We start from the raw sequence: 24,477 nt of genomic DNA, 5'->3' as shown, positions 1-24,477 counted from the left end.
AGCAATTCTGCTGCACTGTAGCAAAGGCCCACTGCAGGCCAAGAGACCTTGCTGCGCATGAAGGTTCAGAATGTGTCACTTCGCAGAAGTAAGGGAATGTAGGATGGAGAGACTGCAACAGGAAGGAAAATAAAAGAGTTAAGGAAGCGAGGGAAAGAGTGTGGGAGGTTAGAGGTCGTGTAAAGGAGAATCAGTACGCTTGTGAGAGGAGGAAAATAAGCAGTGAGTGATGAGGAGGATTGAGAGGGGTTAGTGAAAAGACAACAATTCAGTCTAATAATCACAAAATAAAGCAGCTTTAGCAGATTCTGATGCAGATAATCATCATGATTTGGTGTTACTGGAGTGTCTTCCAGACGACTAATCAGCTGCACCGAGTTGTTATTCTCCGTCTTGGTTTAAGGTGTTATTTACAGTGCTTTGTGAGGCCTTTGAAAACAACATTTAATTCATTATCGCAGCACTTTATAATGACTGTAAACAAACAAGACCAAGGTTGAGACAAATACAACCTGCTGTCTCAAGCCAGTGATGCTTTAAGATGATTTCTCATAAATCCTGTCGCTGTCTGTCTAATCTCTCCCTCCGCAGCGTCTTGGCACAATAGAGTTTGCCCCAGTCTCGCAGGCAGCTGTTGGCAATGGTCACGTTTTGTAAATGGCACATGTCCAGGTCGCTATTTTGCAAGTCACAAAGTAGTTTAATTTAAATCCTAAATTCCTGAACTTTGGGTTTGAGTCTTAAAGAAGCCAAAATGTGATCAATTTTCATGCCATCTCCAAATGTGAACACCAGCTAACACTATTTATGACCATGAGTAAGATAACATTACATGTGAAATGTTGTACATGCCCATGTGTGAGATTTCAAGGTCAAGAAACAAACTGTCACGCTCAACTTTTAAGCCAACATAGACGAGAAGTCCTACAGGTGATCAGGTTCATGGAAACGTCTACATTTCTATGGCAACCGAGCAAACAGGACCTTGCGTTAGGAGGGTTTTGTCCACAAGAGAAGCTGATGTATTCATGTGTGATGTCTTACATTTAACGTGTGAAATATCTGAAAACAACACGTGCCTGTATGTGAATCCATTAAGTGATAAGCGTGACCAACATGGACTATCAGCACTGACACTTTGACAACCAATACAGGTACCCATGAGATGAGACGTAGGCTATTTTCAAAACAAAACAAATAATGAATGAATCAATTAAGATGTGCATAAATACATGAGCAGGAACTGCTTTTGTTTGCACTGCTTGGCCTGTATTTGTTTGATTTTCCTTTCAAACAGAGGGTAACAGTGCAAGCTGCATGCTACTAATGACTACAGCCCACGTTATTGAGTTATTTGGTAATTAAGCTTAGGCCTGAAATTAAAGTGGTAATTACTTTTTGTTGTAAAAACACAGCATATTTCATGTTTAAATAGCACCAAGTCCTGCGGCACACTGAAAACACAAAGACTCACAGTCCCTAGTGGTCAGTGGATCAGCAGCCTCAATAACCTGCATGTGGCACTATCAAGTATGATGAGAGCCATCTTTGTCCGCAGTTTCCTGCTTCCACAAACAACTACAGGGAAAAGTAATGAAAATTACACGCTCTCTGTAAATCCAAATGACTGTCAAAAAGACAGTGAAAAGATTCACCTTCAGAGAAATGTATTCCTCTGGCCTGGCTGTGTGGAAATCAGAGCGGCCCAAAAATGGCCCACGAGCGGTTTTTGATTACTGTTTTCACCAAGGCACAAAGGACGCATAGAAAATAGGTTGGAAGAATTGAGATACACAGTGCAGAAAAAAAAAAAGAAAACAGAAAAACTACACCAACTTGTTTGAAGCAACTAGTCCAACTGTTGATATTCAGGCAACAGGGAGCAACTATATAACATTGTTATCCGAGAATTATACCTTATGAGACCGTCGGCAAACCCTGAGGCCTGGAAACACCGGACAAACTGCGAACACCATTCAAAATAACGAGGTCTGAGAAACACATATATGATTCCTCATCTGCAGGGTTGTGCTTTGATTGGCTAGGCCCTTTACAAAAAAAACAAAACAAAAACAAATGAGAGGCACTAAAGTGCGGATTTAAGACACATTTTCATGTCAAAATAATATACCATCTACAGCCCATTATAGCTCATCGGGGATCTTTGAAAAATGAGGCTGTGCGAGATGTTTTTTCGAGCACTCTAGGTCATTGGAAATACCTTCATTCTTCAAACAACTCCTTAAACACACCATTTGTATTCAGGTTGGGTAGAAATGGATTTGGTCTATGGTGATGTACTCCAGCAGCGACGACAGGAGCCACCCGCGTGAGTGTTAATGCTCCCATTAAACATTTCCTAAATGAAGGGTTGTGGGCCTGTTTGTTACTGCTCCATGCATGACAAAAATGCAGGGATATTTTAATGAGCCTAGGTTCCTTAACCTAAGACCGCATTTTTCATCGGGGTCCTGGCGCAAACAACCTTAATCTCCCACTGGTGCCATTTTTCCCACATCTGAAGGTGTTATATCTTTAAGGCCTGTAGCCAACACTTCATTCGTTTTTCTTATTTTTATTGTCTACTGGATTCCTTCTATGGACAAAACATTCTATAATATTGACATGACAACCACACAATTGCCCTGGATTCCTTAAAATGGCAAGAATATAAACATTGTACAAGAATAATCGCAGTATAAAAGGTCACAGATATTATGAAAATACACGGCTGTACTGCACATGAAGCAAAAAAACACTTAAGACAGTTAAATGGAAAACATGACCAGCGTTACCGCATCAACAGATCAGCAGCCTCCTGGAAGTACAGCTGCAACAGCAGTTTAACTCTGACCATCAGTTTGAATCCAGAGCAACATCCCAAATTACCTGCTTATTAGTCCAAAAACATCATTACCTGTCTGAAAGTGCAGCCAATATTCACTTTGAGAAGACTTCTGTGTTCTTACTCAAAGTCAAATTACGCCATCTTCCAAAACTTGTTGTAAAAAATGCGTTCCGATGGGTATGACACATACATGACAACCTCGTAGATCAATTTGCACTTGAGAGGCTCAAGTAGCCTCAGAGGTACATTTCTGCTGTGTGCTTCAGCCAGAGAATCTAATTGGAGCAAAACAAGCAACTACACATAAAATCCTGGAAAACAGAGAAGAGGCTGGACCGCTTTTTACTTTCTAATGTTTGAGACTGTGATGTTCCAGGCACTTTTGCACTTTGTTATAATGATTCCTCTGGTAATTATCTACAAATAAGACATCCAAAATATATTCCACTGCAGCGGGCCGATTCCGACTTTGCTCCTTTTTAGCAAAGGACAAAGATGAGGAAACAAAGGAGAGTGAAGACGTTCTCCCTCATATGTAATATACAGTTTTCTCCATGACGTTGGGTCACAGTATCATCTCATCGTAGTTACAGCAGATGAGTTGTGAGTGAGCAAAATAGTAAATAATGTATGAGGAAAATATGAATAACCTTCTCTAAAATATGTGTGAAAAATGTGCTCAGGCTATTGTGGAAATACCTGTTGCCATTTTCATTTTACCAGAACAGAAGAACTTTTACTTTAAATAAATGTTTATTTAAAACCTGCCCACTTCAGTGTAACACGGTACTCTGTCATCACATGCAACATCCCACTGAGAGAAATAATGGTAATGTGTGATCGGTTGTGGGTCTAAATCGTGGAAATTAATTTGTTCGGGTGGTGGGTGGGTGGTGGGAGGATGATTTAAGCATACATGCAAAGACATCAGAGCCGTCACTACTATGTGCACAACAATTAGAATGTAAGGGTAAAAGGTGAAGCAGGAAGTTGGTTTCTCTACTGTGAGGAACAGCTAATCATTTTACAGTTCTTTGAAGTAAATCTGTCTCGTCTGGGGTTTGTTTACAACCTCTCCGATCATCTGACCGCTCGTGTTTCTCGCCCTTTCTGACGTCTTTAGTGTTGAGTACAGTGTTATTATTCCACACAGCTGAAGCTATGAAAAATAAGACCCAAGTTGCATGAAACTGTAATTTCCACATGACATTAAATCAATGGTAACTGTATCAAATTGCCTGAGGCCTCACCTTCGGTCGGGCAGGATGGGAACCCTCCAGCCTTTGATGAAGCTGAGATTGTTGTCAGAAAGTTCCACCTGCAGGGGAAGTTTGGGCACCCAGACAGTTAGCTCCAGCGGCGCGCTCAGGTGCTCGTAGCTGAAGATAACCCTGGCGTTCATGGAGCCCCGCGTCTCCTTCCCGTTGACGAACACGTAGTCGCAATTCAAAGACACCTAGGACAGATCAGGGTCAGAAGTCAGAGACCATCTATATGGTAATGGTCATGTCAGTGGCGGAGGATATAAGTGATGTGTGATGATATACAGCACGGTACGGCTGCAGCTGTCAGCGCCACGATTCATCACGCAGCATTTCAAGGTTGATACTTTCAGCAAAGCAAATACACAGCGGGGAGTAAGATCTTTTAGGGATCTGAATGTGATGCGAAAGTTCGCGGCACATAAACCATCTCTGCCGATACTTCCACTTTGACTTTAAGGACCGGCTCACCCTAATCTAATACAAAAAGAAAGAAAAAACCTTTATGATCTACTTTTGCAGATTTTGGTTTTATTGTACTTGCCAGTTTTTAAAAAAAATCTCTCTCTATACAGTTTCCACCCTCAATCTAATAAAATAATGGTGCATGAAATGAAAAACAGTAACTTCTCTCCACCTCTATCTACTGAAACAGTCCCAATGAAAACTCTTCTCAGTGCGGTCTGGTGATTGTCCACAGTGAGAGGAAAGATCATTTCTCAGTGTTTCAAATCTTTCACCACAAACAAATTCAACCACAAATTCACCTGCACCGAATTGTGGCAGAAACCTCAGACACATACATCTGAAAACCAAAATACTTAAATGAGAAGATGCTGTGTGTTTTATTTGTGATTTGGGTGAAACGGCTCTTTAAAAATAGGCTGTGTGTGTTGATGTTTAGCACGCTGTAGAGCAGCGCCTCTCAGCCGTGTGCCACCGAGGCTCCAGAGTCTGAAGGTTTTAATTCCATCCAAACACTGCAGCAGCTGATTTTACAGGCCTTAACCGGAGACGTGGAACGAATCAGTGAAAATCAGCTGCTGCTCTGTTCGGTCCGAGTGAAAACCTGCAGACTCTCTGGCCTTGAAGGCACAGTGCGGAGAACCACTGCTGTAAACAACGCTTACTGGCTGTGGGCTATTCTCTAATTTAATTTGCATCTTTTATGCAGCCAAATTACAGCTTCTAAGTAACCCAGTGTTTGTTAAGCGCGTACAGTGCAAATTAGCCATTCAAACCACGTCCTAACCCCACCACCTCGCTTGCCGATTCTCTGCATAATGATCTATGAACAATTATACGGACACGTAATATGCCAACAAAAGCTTTTAGGCAAACACACAATTCATATCATGTGACGGCTGTCAGCTTTGTGACATTTGCACACGAGCGTCAGTTCATAACACCTACATCGCACATTAATAAACACATTCAAACATTTCACCTTTGATGTGACGTCGGTGTAATGTGATATCATTTGTGACACAGTGCTGACACAGAGTAAGAATTCAGTACATGGAAATTTCTAAATTTAAGTCTTAGCAAATGCCATTTTTAACTTAAAGTCATTCTTTAGCTTTCCCATCTAGTCAAAAATCTCCAGCTCAATTTTAATTATCATGAATACTTGTCCCCCTCTAACGCTAAATTATTAACTGCAATGGATCTGGAGGGCTTTGCTTTTGGGCTCCCATCGAAGATTTATCTAGTGGTGGGAGGTAGCTGGCATTGTAATCAGAGGATCTAATCTCCCGCAAATGGAGGTCGGGCTGGCCAGTCTTCTCAGGGCTGAGGATTCATCATAACTGGGAGGAGGTCGGTAATATAATTCCCCGCCTCCATGCAGACAGGCCAGAGTGGGGGAGAGTGGGTGGGTGGTGGAAGGACTTCTTAAGATGACAGTCTTTCCCTCTGGTTCGGTTAATGCAATTTTGCAAGGTTTGACCTTATGGGCCATCGAGTTTCCAGCCTTCGTGTGTTATTGTTCCGTCTGCCGCGTCGTCTTATCTGTGTGAACCGAGTTACAAAAGAGAGAAAAAGGAGTAACTCAACACAGTGACCCCCAGCCACCTTGATTAATCACAGCGCCGCTTGTTGTATGTAGAGACGAGAACATCTGTCTGACATGCGGTCCCTTCTACCCAAAAGACACACACACACACACACACACACACACACATAGTGCACACACTGAACTGAAAGCGTACCCTGGTCGCCGCACTGCTTCAGCTCCTGCGGCTATTGCTGCTGATAAACTTGGCTGGCTAATTGCAAGTCAAAAGCTGTTAGCAACTCTGGGTATCAGTGGCCCTGTGGGGGCTTGGTGAGGAGGGCTTTCACACACTGAGCCGCCACATGCCGTCACACTGCTGCTAATGCGCTGTGGCATCTTCCATGGTGCCAGCAGATTGCCTGGGTGGAGACAGATCATCAGGACAAGTGCGAGTCCTGCCTTCATTTGGTCGCGCACTGGTCACATGATGCAGAGTGAAAGACTGGCTGGGTTAATTAAGGTGAAGACACCTAAGGGCCTTTCACACATTTATTCCATAACATTAACTGAATTAATTTCCCAAACGGTTCTAGTGAAGGCAGCAGCTTCTGTCCTTCAAGCGAGTGCTTCAACGCGTTAAAGCCATTTTATTATAATGTGACCATCCACACAGCACCACAGACTCAGAGCAGAGCAGTCCTCCGTTCAGCCACACTCTGGGTGGAAAGCAGTTAAACACATTTGTTCACATAATTCAGTGTTTAACTCGGGCCATAATTTTATTCCATCTTGAGCAGTCAAACTGCTAAAACAGATTCACTGCCGTTACATCATCAGCTTATTATTTACACATGACCTCTTAAAGCAGCGATAGTCAGCGGCAAAGTATTTCACTTCTACAAAGTTGGGAGATTTGCAAGAGAGATAAAAGAAAGCCTTGACCATACACCAGGATGATCAGTGGACACGCATGTGCGTCTATACAACTCCAAGGAATTAGCAGCCACGCTTTACGTATATTATCATATTATATGTTGTTATGAATTTTTGCACCATTCATGTTCAATACACTGGATTTGGCTCAGAGCTGATGTGTGTTAACTGTTGGTGTTTGGCCGGTGTACACCTGGGTAGTGAGGGGCGGTAGAAGTGATCATATCCTCTGTAGGGTTTGGCTAGTTTTACCTAAATAATTTGTCAGACTAAGACTCTGCTTGGCAACCCCACCTTCCCCAGAAAACCGCTGCAATGTGCAGTATAAAAGATGGTGGCAACCTCCTGACAGCAAGAAGAAGAGCTCCTTTGTTTACTGTATTTAGCTGAACGACACGGAAAAGGCAAAAGAACAGGAGGATGGAACCAAGGTTGTGGAATACGGTGCATATATACAATGAGAAAGTGTGTGCGGTCTCAAATGTAGGGCTGCATGTTGACATCTGCACAGGTGTCCATGTGGACCCTCACCGACTTGGGCAGCTGATGCAATTGACGTCACACTGACCCTTGTGGCCACGAGGATTATGGAAACCATGACTCGCCCTTTAGACCCTGCGGCCTGATGAATATTAACATCTTTCCAGCTCCGTACCCAAAGTTTGTTACACGGGCTCTGGGGAAGACAAAGCTCCTCCACAGCCCAAGAAAACATTATACAACTTCTCACATGCTGACTGGCACTCGCCATGACAAGCTGTTCACCTTAAATGGAAAAGCACCAAAGAGCGAAAGAACTTCTAGTGACCAGAGTGAAGGGAAAGTGAAGACTGACACACCTACTCTGATCAAAAGTGACTCTAGTCTCTTAGAGACACGTTTACTGTTTATGTGGACGGGAATTAAAAAAGACAGAGATGACAAGATAACACATTAAACAGTAATGCCAAAATTCATAATTCACAATTCCATTAATAAAACAATGATCTGCCTGGATAAAATAAGCTGAAAATCAACAAGGAATCAGTGGTAAGAGCTGGAATTTGTAATTACAATAAAACTGTAAAGACAATCTAATGTCTCATGTTGATTTTTTCTCCGACTTCCGTCCAGGGTTGTGTGAGGATAAGCAGCAAGACATACTCTGGTATAGCGCAGTATATATTTTTCAACTTTTAGTACGTTGGAAACTTTATTAGACAGCAGGAAAGGTCATGAGACGGGAGGTCCAAGCGCCATGGTTACATAGTATGAGTTGAAGATGCACAAACATCCCGGTCAGAAAATAAGGGGCGTCACAAAAACTGGGCGAAGACATAAAATAAACAATATTGTCACATTTTTTTCTATGTTGGAGTTGCAATAATCCCAAAAGGGAATCAGAAACAAACATTCTGCTGGGATAAAACACAGCAGGTGATGTGTTAAATGTGTAGGTGCTGCTGCGCTCCTTCGCTCTCATTTCCTTTAATTTGATCAAACAGGCTCCAGGAAGAAAGGTGGTTTTCTCCTCCCACGTTTCAATGTCAATGACACACACAACAACGAGTAAACTGGTGCAGAAGAGAAATGGAGCCATCTCGATGACGTTCACATATTCACGCCGCGCGCCGTGTGCTTCTGAGCAGAAACCGCAATTATCCATGACTTTTATTTTCAAATTTGAAATATTCACTAGATGAATTGCCACAACATTCTGCCAAATGGGCTTTCCATTTAGGGATAACATATGTATCAAATAGACGCTGAATGAAAGCTGACATATGGCTAGCATTACTGGGATTGTGACTTGTAGCGGTTATGAAGCTTTTCTGGCTTCAAGAGCATCGAAACCAATGAGTTCATTTAGCTCTGTTAGCTAAATGAGCCAGCCCCCATTAGCCCGTTGTTGGTTGGATTAATGATGTAGAGTGTGAAAATGATCTGTTGTTGTGGAAAGCCGGGACTCTGGAGCCTTTTGGGTGTGATTAATAAAATAACTTTATTTATTTCATACTGCAACGTGATCAATATCCTTTAAAGGTTTGTTCACTGAAGCCATTGTTTATTTGCAGAGGTTTTTTTGAAATATACAGCACATCTCTAATATTGTTGCCTCCACCCTGATACAGCAGAGGAGAATGGAATTGGACTCACATCGCTCACAACATTCAAAACAAACCTATTCACCTCCAAAGTAGGTTTAAGGCGAAACTCTTAGACACAGATATCTCAAAACCTCATGAAATAAAACCAAAACTACATTATATGTCCGACAGTAATTGGACACCTGAACATTACACCCTGATGTGACTGTTGAACTACGGGCATTACTCTCCTACTAAAGAGTCTTCACTCTTCTGGTTTAATGCTTCCCACCAGAGCTTGGAGCCTAGCTGCAGGGATTTGCTCCCTTTCAGCCACAAGAGCATTAGTGAGGTTGGACACTGATAAGGCCCGGCTCACAGTCGGCGTTCCGGTTCATCTCAAAGGTGTTGGATAGGTTTGAGGTGGGGGCTCGGGTGCATATCAGCCCTTTTTTTTTTCACACAAAGTGGGATAACCTTGTCTTTATGGATCTGGCTTTACAAGGACATTGCAATGTTGAAACAGAAAAGGCTCCTTCCCAAACTTTTACCATAAAGTTGGATGAACACTGCTGTCAAAAATATCTCTGTATGCATTTAGCATTTATGGGAACTAAAGGGCCCAAAAAAAGCAAAACATGAATATCAACCACAGGGTTGATGGACCCTTCAAAATGAGATCTCAGCATTCTTGCATTTACTACAACTTCAGTCATTAAAGCCACTTCTAAACTAAGCTGTAGGAATGTTTAAGCACATATTAATTAGCCAACTTCTTGTCTTTTAGATACTAAATTTGGAGCTGCACAGAAGGGAAATGTGTCACACAAATGTGGAAGTGAGGCGTGGAGGAATGAGCCTTCAGCCAGGTATAGTATGTGTGCAGGATGACCACAGGCATGAGATGTGATGTGCAGACACAGGGCCTTATCTCTGCCTTCAGATGGGTTATATGAGTCACAACACCAGGGGAGAGGATGATCAGTGAGGGAACAGGGCTTAGTGTCTGTCGCCTATGATGGCCAGCGAGTGCCCCCTCCTTCCCCCTGACACACTCCCAGCCTTGCCATTTCCCACCTTTTATAACCATAATAATTATTCCTGCACATGCACACACACATACTGTACAGGTAAAGCTATGCACATACTGGTTTGGCTTATCTGAAATAGGCTCTTAAAGCATACTTCAGCTTAGTTATTCCCAAAGAGGAAAGAACTAAAGAAATAGAAAAGAAATGCCAGTAAAGAAAAATGACAGCTTCTCACCTATTTTTACTCTCAAAGTTAAAAAAACAAAAAAAAACAAAAACAAAAAATACAACAGCCTGTGGGTTAGCAAATATCCAAATGAGAAAGCTGGGCTCAAAATAAAGCTTTATTCAGGGAAGACGTCTTCAGTTTAAATGCTGTTTGAGTTGCGGGAGGCTAGCAGGAGATGTGACAAGGTACTGGAAAGCTTTGTGGTGTTTGTATTTTGCACCATCCATCTGTAGTGCTCAGGAAAAAAAAAAATCCAAAAAACACAACAACCAACATGCCGCAGCTAAAACAAGAATGTGATTAGAATAGATCGACATGACTTTGGGCATGAAACTAATGTGTGTGGTACAAAAAAAAAAAAACAACAACAACAACAACAACAACAACAACAACAAAGCGAGGGAGGATTCTTCCTCTGTCAGGCCGACTGTGAATCTTTTATTTCTGTATTCCGGGGGACGTTTTATTGAACTGTCACGACTCGTGTATTTCCTGGGCCTGAAGGGCTCATTTTGAATTAGCCTCGAATGTTCAATGGCAAACGCGCTGAAGCAAGCCCACTCAATATCACATGCGCCTCGTCTTTAATGGATAATGAAAAATGATAGATGACGTGCTGAGGCAAGGCGTCCCACTGCAACACCTGTTCTTTTCTATTGACGGCATAATACAGTACACCACAGCTGGAGCCCCTCCCACCTAAAAGAAAGTAATCCGTACAGGAAATGCTTTTAATTCCCGGTTTTGTTTGTTTCTACCTCTGGTATCCAAGTCTATTTATCTGGACCAGGTTGAATACAAGACAAGACGCGCAGTGTGAGACACAAGGATTACTCCAGTAAACCAGAGTGAAAATATATTGGACATATACTGGTCTTTTAATAAGAACAGACAATAGCCAGTCACAGCCAGTGTGATAGAAGTCCGTGTCTGATTCGGCTTGTTGGCTTCAGTGCCTCAGTCTGTAAAAGCCGCAGTCAAACCTGCCTGACCTGACCTTGAGGAGCTGCTAAACCACCGAAAAGGCTTTCATTAGCCCGACGTCATGTGATGAAAAAAAAAGAAAGGCTTTTCGACACACACTGGTTTTAGATTCTTCAAATATAAGAAATGAATGTGGTCGAATGTAAAGATTATGGGAGAAAATTTGTTTAGTGTGTCTGACACATCAAAGTTGATCGAACTGCGAGTCACGTCTGACCTCCTTCTCCCCGATGCCTGTTTCCCTCCGAGTGCAGTGTGTGCGCATGCAGCTGTTACTGTATTCAGTGTTTTTCAATAGCTGCACAACCTCTGAATAGGAAGGAGATAGACTTGGAGAAATGAGATAAAGTATAAACTGGTTTAAAGAAAAATAGAGCTATCATTTGCCAGATTCTCTGGTTAAAAGAAAAAAAAAATCCCTCTTTATCCAGGGAGACGAGATGAAGTTAGAGTTCTGATAGATTGACGGGGTTTACAGTTTGGAGCATCATGCCTCTGTCAGATTCATTTTGTTCACAAAACAAACATGGCTGGACCGTTAGTGTCAACCTCCTGATAATTAGTAGGCTAAGTGGGTGTAAGAGAGCAGAAACAATCCACAATCAACATCCTCTTTCATGTCAGTATCACCCACTGAGACGTAATACGACCAGAGCCAGGCTGCACTCTTGGCGCAGATTCATGCACAGGCCGGACCAAGCTGCAGCCTACGGGGCCCCCACATGTGCGAGGGCCCAGGATTGGCCAGAATATTTTTCATTTAAAGGGAGAAACATCTAAAAAATTAGGCATGGAGTCAATTTTGTCAAATAATACGTCACTGTTATTAAGTGTAAGGCACAAAAACTAAAAGCTCATTGGCTGAAAGAACAGCGAGACCGAGAGCGACTAAACAAAATCCCTAAGTTGACTGGATGTTTCAAAGATGCAGAATCTCAATCATGACAGTTACATGATGAAGATCCACAGCAGGAAGACTAAGGTTTACCGTGGGATCCTTACCTGTAGACGCAGCTAGCTCTAGTCATGGCAAAGACTAACCACGACCACGCCTCACAATCACCTGATTCACAAAAAGGAGTCTGAGACAGAGGGACTGACACTTCAAACCACCCGTAACACCATTATGTTGTGTGACCAACACCCTGGGAATTAGCCAATGATGTCGCAGCCTCACATGTTGCTGCGGCGAGGGTACGAGACGCCGCAAATCCCTGCTACCTATAGCTTGGATTCTGCGCGCCGAGATCAAATTAATGAACATTTGGTCATACTGTGTTAAAATGAGACCTGAAACTTATCAGAACAAAGACGCAAGATGTGGCAGCGTCAGGAAGACAACACAAACACCAGAAATGGTACTTTTTCCCCCACAACCCTGTTCAAGAGGAAACCGGCAAATGTGCAATGAGAATGGTTTCCTTATTCCCCCTCAATTGCACTGTGCTTTGTTTTGCATGTAAATTATTTGGGGACAGCGAGCGGAAAAATGCAGCCGCACGCTTGGCTGAACATGAAGGATCGGAGAGAGCCACGGAGAGGCTATGGTTGCTTATCTTACGCGCTGTGCTGATGCTGGTCGTATAGATACGGAACTTAAAAAAAAAACAATTCGACAGTGAATGTGAAAACTGGACGAGGATTTAAAGAGGGTGAAAGCGGCGAAGCGCCTAGCACAGCGAGGATTTCCTTTCAGGGGACACAGTGAAATTTTTGGCCAACCTGATAATGGGAAATTTATGGGTGTGCTGGAAGTCATTAGCGAGTTTGATCCATCCTCGAAAGCACATATAGAAAAAATATGGCAACGCTGGCGAGGGAACACCATCACACCTCTCATCAACAACGTGTTTAGACTTTATTGAACTGATGGGAGACGGTTCCTCCCAGAGATAATCAGTTACATAAAAGTGGCAAAGTACTTTTCGATCAGTGTCGGCTTCGCTCCAGATGCTGCACACGTTAATTTTGCTCGGCGTGTCACCTGATGGCTGCATCGCACAGGGTTTGTCAGTTCAGGGTCTGTCATTGATGTCCATAACTGCCGAGGATAGGGTTATTATAATGCCGCCAACATGTTTTTTGTTAACCCTTTGGTCGAGTGGAGCACACACATTCAGTGAAGTGATGGGTAAACCGTGTTACCTGCTGCCTCGAGACGGAGGACATTTTTTGATTTCCTACAGACAATTTTTAATTTTCCTTCCAAATCCATGTCTCATCTGCAGACAGTCACTGCAGGTTTACAGCCTAATGACGACCACAAGAAACAGAGTTTCAGATATTAGATGGTCAGCACACGCGCAGGCAACAGAGGGAATCACGAGTCACTGCAAAAGTTAGGCGATGACTCGAACCCAAATCTACACACCCTCTTCGCGAAGATGGAAAAACTAGACGAACGCCTTTCTGTGTAACATGTGGAACAACATACTGCAGTGTTTTCACAAGACTAGTACTGCTCTACAGGCAGCTGAATTTGACTTATATCGTACTGTTGATTTGATCAGCTCATTGAGGGATTATGTCAGCCATACATGTCTCCAACTGTGTCCCAACACTACAAAGTGGACACACAGAGGGACAGAAAAAAAGGAAAAACCAAGCAGATGAATCCACTGAACCTGACTGTGAACGAGGTAAGTCCAAGACAACAGTTTTATATCTCCGTCATCAATCAACTTGTTGCGGAACTGGATGGGAGGTATCACTCCTACGAGGATATTGCGATATTTGGATTCTTGAACAATATTCCATCCACCTCTGTAGAAGATCTTCGAACAGGAGCGGCTAACAGGTGATGGATGTGGAGGAAGATTTTGTGGACGAAATTGGACAATTGAGAGAATTCATTAAAAATTCATTAGCAAAGGTCACTGCTGCAACTTCTAAGAGGAAGGAAACTACAATCTGTGTTTCCAAATGTTGATCTAGCACTCTGACTATTTATGCATCAGGGAGCGTTCGTTCTCAAAACTGGGACCAGTTAAAAATAGACTAAGATCCACAATGGGCCAAAACAGACTTACCGGCCTCATTAAGGACTTCTCTATACAAGGAAGAAAATACCTATATAATTTATATGATTGTGCTGCTGTTGCATTATTGCTGTTATTATTTGCTGCTGCTGCGTTTATTATATATTTACGGCCTCTGTAAGGGTGTTGTGGTTTTGTCTCAGTGAAACAGGCTGTTCTGTACTGCTGCAGATGTTGTACCTGTTGGTTTAGAAAGCTAAAAGCTGTTTCCATCTTGCAGATGCACTGTGATTGCCTTTTTTTCCCCGGTAGCTGTCTCAATGTGTGTGTGTGTGTGTGTGTGTGTGTGTGTGTGTGTCTGGTGCGTCCCAAGTGTGCAAATGTGGGCTGTGTAATATTCCAGATAATGTCTAAGGTCACATCTCCCTTTCCACCATCATGTTTAATATGATCAACAGTGCAAAATGGCACTGCAGCACTTCACCGTACTGCCTATACAATCCGCCTATAGCGCAATATATTATGATTGTAATTGACTGGAGAAAATAATAACTGCGTAATCACAGCCTCTAATGTGCTCTGCAAGTTGTTGTGATCCCACTTTAATTTGCTTAATCAACTAACCAGACTGGATATTGTACACTTAGCTTAGATTCCCTGTGAGTCTGAGCTGTAATTGTTCTGGATCCTGGGACACCGGTGTTAAATGTGCCTGCAGCCACCGCACCGAAGTCAACAACAAGAAGTGGCGGGTTTTTGCACTACAGGTAAGCAGAACTCTGCGGACAAGATTCGCTTTGACAAATGGTAGATGTGCTGCTTTAAAAAGCATATCATGGAGCTTTTACTGCTCCTTTGCAGCCATATTGATTTATATACAGAGTTTTATGAACATCCATTGATTTTATCTGAGGCACAAGGCAAGAATCAAATCAAGAGTACACATGGAGCAGCCCAAAATGAAGTTTTTTATGCTTTCCTGATGTTGTGACTGTGGTTCCGAGCCACTCTCCAGTATTAGTGGAAGCGTAAAGGGATTACATTTTCTAAATTGACATCTTCTCCCAGATACAGAGATTGAGGAAATCAGGTTCACTGTACCTTAACAATGTCTTCATTTGAGGACTTGCACTGCACAGAGGCTGAGACGTCGGTGACGGCTCCATTCATCTCTATGGAGACCATTTTGACAGGAATGGCCACAGTGCGTCCGGTCAGAATGGCAGTGTTGATAATCTCAGTGTCCTATGGAGAGAACAAAATGGACATGATGTTCACGAAACAGTGAGAGGCAGGAAGTGATTTTCCTTTATGTTTTTTATCAGTGTTACTGATGTCCACATTTAAAACGATTACCACGAGGGCTCCTGGGTCTCCCAGGTGATGCTCAGCGGCAGACCAGAACTCATTTTACTGAGACGCCTTTCATTGCATTTCATCAGCTGACATTTTCATTTCAAGTACACTTTTCTGTTTTTTCTTTTCAGTACACTTAAACTGGAGATAACTGAAATGCAGATGGATAAAAAAGCAAATTCAAAGAAAAGCAATAAGCTTAACCGTACTCATTCTGAGAAATGTGTTTTAATGTGGTCCTACCAGTGGAATCACAGCATCAAGCTTAGATTCCCGGCTACATAAAAGGCATTGGCATTTACGGTACCGCTGCACAGGATCTGATGCAACCATCCATTATACAGTTTTACTTTGAGCACATTAGCAGAAATCAGACTTGGACGTTAGAAGAGATGGATTTTTTTTGCCACAGCAGGAAGCCCATGATGTTCCTCTGAAGTCCACAACAACTCTGGGAAAAGGCAACAGGGACATGGTGCGACGGCGCAGTATCAGGAAATAAAAAGCAGGGTTTTTTTTCCCCTCATGATTTATCTATTTACCAAATTATGTTTCAACCATGTGCACCATCAATACTAATTTTCTGCTCATCACTCCACTGAGGAAACTTTATCCTTATTATCTAATGTGAATCATTTAGGCCATATGGTTAAAGTATAATTTTAATTTGCTCATAAACACATTTAGGAATGAGAAATTCTCTATGCTCTTTTTAATCACCTGGCTGTGACGCACTTACATGGATGCATTATAATACATCTAATCTAATACATATCTAATTTAGTTTTAAATAATAATTTCATACTTTTTTATGATTTAATCATTTTTCTATATTATTACAACTTCAAAAGGGTTCAAACTGTAGTAAATACAACCACTCATAGGCACTGATAAAAATAATCCTTGAATGCTGATTAACTACACATAAACAAGACAAACATTGTCATCCTATCTGTATTTTTATTACGAATGCACTGGAATGCAAACAGCCAATTAAATACACACCAGGCCTCCAGTTGAAGTTCAAATCAGTTCATTACTTTCTTTTTTTTTTCTCTCTTTTTTGCAGATCATGTAAGCTGCAAGGGGGGTAACAAGTTTTCTCATTTGTGGTGCACAAGTAGCCCAGGAGAGAGACCTAGACCATCTAAATTTCCTGGAATCAAAAAATAGTATATTTAAATTTCTGCCTTACATTCATCTTAAAGTCTTAATAAGGGTGCAGAGCATGAAGCGACTTTCTTCCCGCTCTAGTTTTTCATGGGTTTCTACACAGCTGCAAGACTTGCAAATTATTCATTCGTTTATTCATAGAGGGAATATTATACACAGACTCAGTGCAGAGTGTTGTCAAGGCATCTTCTCTGTGTGGCCTTAAGTAAATGACAAAGGCAGGAAGTTCTGAAGTGTCCTTGCACGACATTGAACTTTGCCTCTAAGAGTGCCGTAACGCACAAAGGTGAAACGATATAGAGCGGATCAAAAGATACAGCCTGGAAACCTTTAACTTACCATGCACTTTGAGGTAAAACACCTCTTTTGCATGGGAGACCTGGTCGATACCACAAATACAAAAACAAAGAGAATGAGCATAGAAAGAAAAACCTGCATGCCAACAGAGACCTACATGTAACAATAATAACAAGAGGGTATTACCAGTAGAGTCATTTACTATGGATATGGTAATTGTTTTTCATTCTGCTGGAGTCACAAACTTTTTTAATTTCAGCTTATTCTATAGACTTTTCCAAGTGGCTGGAGCAGAAAACATTAAAGTCGTCTGTCCCATCTGAGCAACATGCGAAATGAGATGGTGGCAGAAACTAACTTGGTCTGATACTGACAAATCCATCAAGCCAAATACAAAGATAATTTATAACAGGAAACAACTTCAGTCTTGCATTAACTCTCTGACAATTGTTTTCATGCAAATTTACAATTTAGATGTTAAAAAATATAAAAATAAAAAATAATATAGGATATCCCCCCCCCCCAAAAAAAGTTGAAATAGTGTTTTACGTTTGACTGAGGTGGAAAAATACAGTGAATCAATAAAAGGAAAATGAGGCAAAGGAAACTTAGCTAATCAATCATGACGTGCAAGAAGCATGTGACTTTAACGTTAGCTGAAGCTGGATTTGTCGCGAGGTGACAGAGGCGCTACGTTGGCAACACTGCTTGCCATGCGGTAAGTATTCGGCTGACCAATGGTGTAACTTCATCAGTCAGTCAGTCAGTCAGCGACACTTGCGCTTATACGGGCTCGCCCTGCTGTTGCTGTCCAGCCAAAAAGCATTGTGAAGTAACGCTTTGTCAGACATTCCTATGTTAATCAAACTCTGCCTAAGCTTTAAACAGATCAATAAATAAAGCTGCACAGCTCTGCTTCTAGTCTCAGGAATCAATACTATCATTTGCAAGCTTCACTGTGGCAGTAACTGTGTAAAATCCAAACTGAAACTTTAGCATTAGTACATTAAAAAAAATCTTCGAGCCAGTTATATGTATATTCCACGACTGACATATAATAGAAAAGTGTAATTACTGCGAGAGGTGACATCTCTTGAACAGATAGAAGACATCTCATTAGTGAATAGGTTAATGTAAAATCTTTGCAATGAAGCAGTGAAAATGAAGACACTTTCAGAAAATAGGGATCTTAACTGTTTCCCGTGAACAACCACACACTCAGCTCCACTGTATAACATATCCTCACACTCAGAGAGCAGCATGACACACAATGGATATAAAAACTATTCATTATAGCAGGATCTGACTCAAACTTTAAAGTTGCTCTTGATACTGTGGAAATAGAAAATAAGACTCTTAATTGCTTTGAAAGCTCTATCATAACTCCAAAGGAGCTTCTTTCGGGTCCATTCAGCATCACAATGCCCCATTCTTTGTTTCCTGTGTAATTATCTGTTTTGTATGAATCCTTTGAAAATGGTCTGGAACATCAGTGAATCAGTAACTCAACGTCAGTCACATTACCTTGGTTTTATTTTTCGTTTTTTAAGATGTAATCTTACCGAACTCAAAAGATCAAACCAACAATAAATTTGTATCTGCTCCACAAATTCTACTTTTTCAGCAGAACTGTTATTGTGATGTTGAAGCTACGGCGGTAGAGGAGTTTTGTTTGTAGGTTGTTTCATGATTTATTTTTTTTGGAGTTTACAAAACGTGGCCAATTTATGCGAGGCACAGCACAGCAGACCTCTGTGGATAACTGACGGGACTCTGGGGCAAAAATCTAATTGAAAGACATCATCCCTGAGCTCTCCTTGCTGTTTTGGCATCTGGTAAGTATTATACTACACAAGACACTTTACAATTAAATGTGCGCCGCTTTGGGAACACTAATTATGCTTACCTGAATTCAGCTTGGAACAAAAATCAGTCATGACTGCACACAGCTATCATTTCGCTTAATTACTATATTCTGTATAAAGCAGCAAAACAGTTATTAGATACTCTGTTTAATGTTGATTCAAAAAATGTCTTAATTCCAGCAACATACTGGACTGAATTGGTATTTTTGAGTTACAGTGACACAAGAGTGTTTAACCACTTGACAGCAAATTTTGTTAGGCCCATGTAAAATATGATCAGGTCTCTTAACACATCAAGTCATTTTTTCTTTTTAATATTATTATTATTTAAAAAAGAAAAAAAAAGTAATGTTTAAAATACACAAATGAATGAACAGTTTTGGCCACAGACTCTCTCCCTACACTCTAATTTATTTTCCAAAAAAGAGACAAAACACACAAACAAAATATGATAGATATTGCAATATATATCGACCACCATACTTGTCTAGTGTATCGTGACGAGCCAAATTCAAACCCAGATCTTGTTGAATATTTGATCACTTTTAAATCAGTTATGAATTGAGTCAATACGCAGAGAATTATATACTATAATTTCTCTAAATTACTGAATTGGCAATAGTGAAACATCAGATTATAATCTCAGTTTAAAATTCTCACTTAACTACATTTTCTTTTTGCTAGACCAACAAAATGCGTCCCTTTTTGTCTAAAGTGTGTTTACAGATGACAGAGAGCATAATCCATAACTGTGGAGCCTTGTTGGAATTGCCCACAGGGTCTGTGTTTCACAGGCGAGGTTACTTAGCAAGTGAAGCTTAACTGCTCAATTCAACTACAACCATTTTCACCTGCTCCTGAATAATGTAAACAACGCATTTTGCCAGATGTGGATCTTTATGAATGAATGAAGATTTACATGTGAAAATACGATGCGTGACTGCAGGCTGTGAGGTTTGTGCAACAGAAAACATAATTTTTTATTCAACATCTGGAAGCTACTGTGGCACGAAGCAGCTAATGGGGTTGGAAATCTGGCATCACACTTCCTGTTTTCTCTCCTCTTCAAGAGGCCTTCGGTAGCTTGGTGTTAATAGTGGCCTAAACTGTGTAATAAGCCCTAAAGTGGATTTAACTTTACCATCCTGGAACTGTTACTCCCTTTCCTTCCTTCTCTCTCTCCTCATCATTCAGATGTTTCTCAGTCTGAAGTTACAGTAGGGGTCCACCCTAGACCTTCATCTCTGCTGCTTTGTAACACAAAATGAATCATGTTTTGTGTTCTGGAGACAGAACCGCCTCCCACCTCTCTATATCAGCAGTTTCTGAAAGTGCTGAGCCTTTCTACAAGCTGTCAGTGGGTTTATGCCACCTGCTGAAAAGTACTGGTTGATTTGCATCTGCTGCTGAACTTAAAAATGACAGTTATTCTACAGTGAGAGAAGTCTAAGGAAGTGCAACTTCAGAGCCAGTCTTTTGCTGCACTGTCTCTTTTCTTGAGTACCGCATCCTATGACCTGATTCATTTCTTGTTTATAATGCTTTCGTCCCTTTATGTGAGAGGCACAGATGTGCTCGTAAGAAGCCTTTGAGACACACTGGTTGGTTTTGGTGAATCCACGGTGGCCCTGTTCTCTGTGCTAATTACAGTACATCCTGATGCTGAACATGAAAACATCAGCGCTGCATTGTGTTCCTGTGAAGAACCACTGAGGTTTCATCTGCTGCAAGGTCACATCCAGACGGGAAACTCTGGAAGCTTTTATAGCCACCGCAGCAATTATTACTGTTTTCACATTTAACAATCAATCACAATCAATAGGTTATTCACGCCGCACTATAACAGCCTCAAAGCACAATATGCACAACAGCAGCACTGTTAAGATTAGTTTTTTTCTTCCAGATAGTCGCTGTGTCCTAATTCACGGGCTGTATTCCTTTGGAGGCTGCGTGTAACAAAGTTACGTGTTTTCACGGTTGCTAGTCCACTAGAACGTCCACTGTTTTTGCTTTGATATAACTCACAATCCAATTAGTCAGGACATAAGAAAAGATGGATTAAAGCTCATCTTTCAAGGAGACCACAGTGCCCACCTGCCGGACTCCCTCACATTTGGGAATCAATAAATGTCGTATGATGATGAAAGGTTTTTAGTCTTCGCCTGACTCAAGAACTCACTGCTTTTTCACAGGATGCCAGCGCCGTTCTCACTGTGCTGAGAGTAATGAGCACACTAAGTTGATCTGGGATGTTCTTAAGTTTGGTTTGGAAGCGAATTGTGATTATTTATATCGCTGAACAATGTCAGTGATGCTTGATAGAGTAATTGGAAGCACTCAGAGAATTCCCAGGGTATTAAAACTTCCTGAATTGTTCGAGCCTGACCGGGCTTAGTCTGCAGTGTGTCACAGATATTTTTTCCTTCGTTCCATTTTAAAACAAATGTAGCCAAGTCCTCTTTTTGCAGTGACAGGGAAGGCTGCTGATGCCCTTGAAATTCCCCGTGAACCAAAAACACTGAAGATGATGACAACACCAGTCCTCTTTTTATTGTTCCTACCCATATTAACCCGATTCCTCTGCTTAGACGCTGCAGCTAAAAGGCATGAAAATCACACATCAATGTCGAGGTGCAGAGGTGGCAGGCAGCTGAGGAAAAAAAGGAAAAGCACTAATAGTTCCTGCCATCTTGCTTCAGAATGTAAATTTTACAAGGGAAATGCACACAGGCAGAAATCTAATTTTGCAATGCATCTAAACACATCTGGGTACAAGATGCATGCTCATCCCAAATGTCAAGGGGACCAGAGATATGAAGTGAACCTTATGTTACAACAGATGTGCCATACACAGTCATAACTGCAGCTCAAGTATTTAATGGAGCTTTAGATGCAGAACAGTTGTAATAATGCAAATACATAACAGATAACCAAGGCTTATCATTTTGATAAATATCAAGCCTTTTTCTTAGAGATAGATGCAGATTTTTTTAAGTTGTTCATAATATTTATGTAACTGTTCTTCTACACACTACCTGCGTCCTACCTACATGATTTTCCACGCACTGTAAATTTTAATGAGCAGATATAGGATGTGATGTTGAACTTTTTTTCCACTGGGTTTCAAGTGGAGTAAAGCAAGACCACGAGAGAGGAAGTAAGAAGGCGAGTCATAGCCGGGGGCACTCGGCACCTCTTGCTTGATTAATTTCCCTTTGTTCCCATAATCTGTTTACTACCCTCACTAATTGCCACCTTTCACGAGGCAAAGAGAACAGCCCTGATTAAATGAGTAATGGACACTTAAGTGTTCTGGGATTGGTTGACTTTCTTAACAATCAGCAAATCACTGCAGAGAGACTAAGTGTTGATTGGATTTATTGATAATGACAATACATCTGTCTGTGTTAGGTCTGATGCTCTGTGCACATGATATATAAAGTGCAGGCTGTCAGAATGAAAGAGCTACAGTTTTAGTGTAGATACAAAAGTGGCCCCTTACCTCTGGGTTGACTCATGTAAACATTATTAATGGGACTGAATAACCAGGGAAACATTATATCAGTAACATAGAAACAACAGAAATGGATTCACAGGATCAGGACACAGCAGGATCCACACATGCCCGATCTAAGGACCATTAACGGATGTGAGGAGGAGGACATCAGCTACAGAGACCAAAAGACTGTAAAGACGTTTACTACTGCTGTAAAGTTGGGCATTTTAACATGGGAGTCTATGGGGATTGACTCACTTTTGGTGCCAGCCTCAAGTGGCCATTTGAGAAACTGCAGTTTTTGTTACTTCAGTGTTGGCTTCATTTTTGAACAGAATATGTCATTATGCTTTCTGACAGGTGTTGATTGACAATCTAGTTTACAATTTGAAAACTTTGAAAATTTCCCTTAAAAGAAGACATGGTGTTTTAACATGATTGAGTTGGTCACATAAGTTTAGTTAATAAAAAACAACAGTATTAAACAATTGAAATTAATCTGAGTGTAATAACAATCATATCCATATTAATCTGTCTCTCCTTCCACTCACCATGGCCAGAGGGATGATGGCCTGGATGTCCCGCTGCACCACCGTCAGCTCCGTCACAACCTTCTCTGAATCAGGAGGCGGGTTCTGGCCCTTGTAGTCGATGTTCCAGTTGATCCTCCTGGTCACCGAGAGGCTGGTGAAGTTCTCCATCTCGAAATCCAGCTGCATCACCTCGACGTTGCCCAACACGTCCCTGTCAGACACACGATCAAAAGGCAAGACATCAGTTACAGCAACATGTTGACGGGAAACACTGCAGAGTATAACAAGAACATCTGGCAATGCATTCATTTCTAGTAATGAAATAGGTGAGTTTTCCTTAAGTTACCCTTCAGCTGAAATAAGCTACTTGACATATGGTGTATTTTTCAGCATTTGTTCAAAGTGATATTCAATATCTACATATCCTTTTTTGTGGGAAATTGAAAAGTTGTAGGATTGATTACAGTATGGTTGTATCTGGTCGTATCAATAAACCAATATTCAAAAAGCTGCCAGGCAAGATTTCAGGATACAAGCCAAAATCTATCTCGTAGCATCCGGTGGAGTATAATCAATGTTATGCATTCAGCACAGCTCACATAAGTTATCAGGCACATTCATTGATGAAAAGGCCCCATCATAACATTTCATTCAGTCAGCCGCAGCCTGAGCAGCTCCTTCAGTCTGATTGGTGGATCTCAGGCTTCCTGACAGATACAAGGCAGTTAACAGCGCCGTAGGATCTTAAAGGTCACAGTAAACTGTTTACAACGTCACGCTTCGCGAGTGGAGTTCTGACTTCACTTTTCAAATTTTATCGCTCTTTACTCACATAAATTTGATTGCTTGATGTGAAAAATAAGCAGCAAAGGCAACCGCAGTGATACTCAGGTTCAACACAGCAGCTGCGAGGAGACAATCCACCACATTAGTGGTTTTGGTTAATATAATTTTATTGACCAGCCATTATGATAAGTGTTTTTGGTCCACACTTGTCTTGATTAAATGAAGTCAAGGTGAAGAAGCTGAAACTCTGCTAAAGCACATTACAACACGATTCATTTTCCCGTGCTGCAATTTAATCCTTTAGTGACATAATCCTTTTAGAAACCTTCTTTTTTTGTCTGGTCACAAACCCTGAATACAAAATGTTCCTTCTGTGAAGCTCAAAGGACTTTTAGGAGCCTGGCCTGAACCCTACTTGAATCTCACTAATGATGCATCAATGCACCAAGTTAATGTCTCGTCACCTCACTTACACCCGTCTCACTCTGCACGTCTCCTTCCGCTGCGGCCTGTCTGGACTCAACTCTGCTTTTTACAGCCCCTTTTTTAAGCCCCCTATTCATTTTGGATTTTAATTTGAAGTTCTGTAAATAATTTCCTGTCAATGTACAGTATTTAAAGCCAATATAAACAACATTTTTAAA

The 24,477-nt window shown here is 41.3% G+C and overlaps 1 protein-coding gene across 2 annotated transcripts in view; it reads right to left on the bottom strand.

Annotated features, from left to right (window-relative positions):
• Positions 1 to 24,477, bottom strand: part of tmem132e (transmembrane protein 132E) — a 343,243-nt gene that overhangs the window by 23,316 nt on the left and 295,450 nt on the right. For both annotated transcript variants that reach the window (XM_087169786.1, XM_023430940.2), the window contains exons 4-6: positions 23,066 to 23,258; positions 15,429 to 15,572; positions 4,099 to 4,304 (exon numbers count right to left, since the gene is read on the bottom strand). In XM_087169786.1, the coding sequence (XP_087025912.1) occupies positions 4,099 to 4,304; positions 15,429 to 15,572; positions 23,066 to 23,258 (543 nt within the window). The remainder of the gene's footprint in view (positions 1 to 4,098; positions 4,305 to 15,428; positions 15,573 to 23,065; positions 23,259 to 24,477) is intronic.

This window comes from Seriola lalandi, unplaced genomic scaffold (genome assembly GCF_002814215.2).
Source record: "Seriola lalandi dorsalis isolate HSWRI2012SDOR001 ecotype SW California unplaced genomic scaffold, Sedor1 jcf7180002054914, whole genome shotgun sequence".
In the NCBI taxonomy this organism is placed as follows: domain Eukaryota; kingdom Metazoa; phylum Chordata; class Actinopteri; order Carangiformes; family Carangidae; genus Seriola; species Seriola lalandi.
The sequence above is the reverse complement of the archived record's forward strand: the minus strand, read 5'-3'. Positions and strand labels throughout refer to the sequence as shown.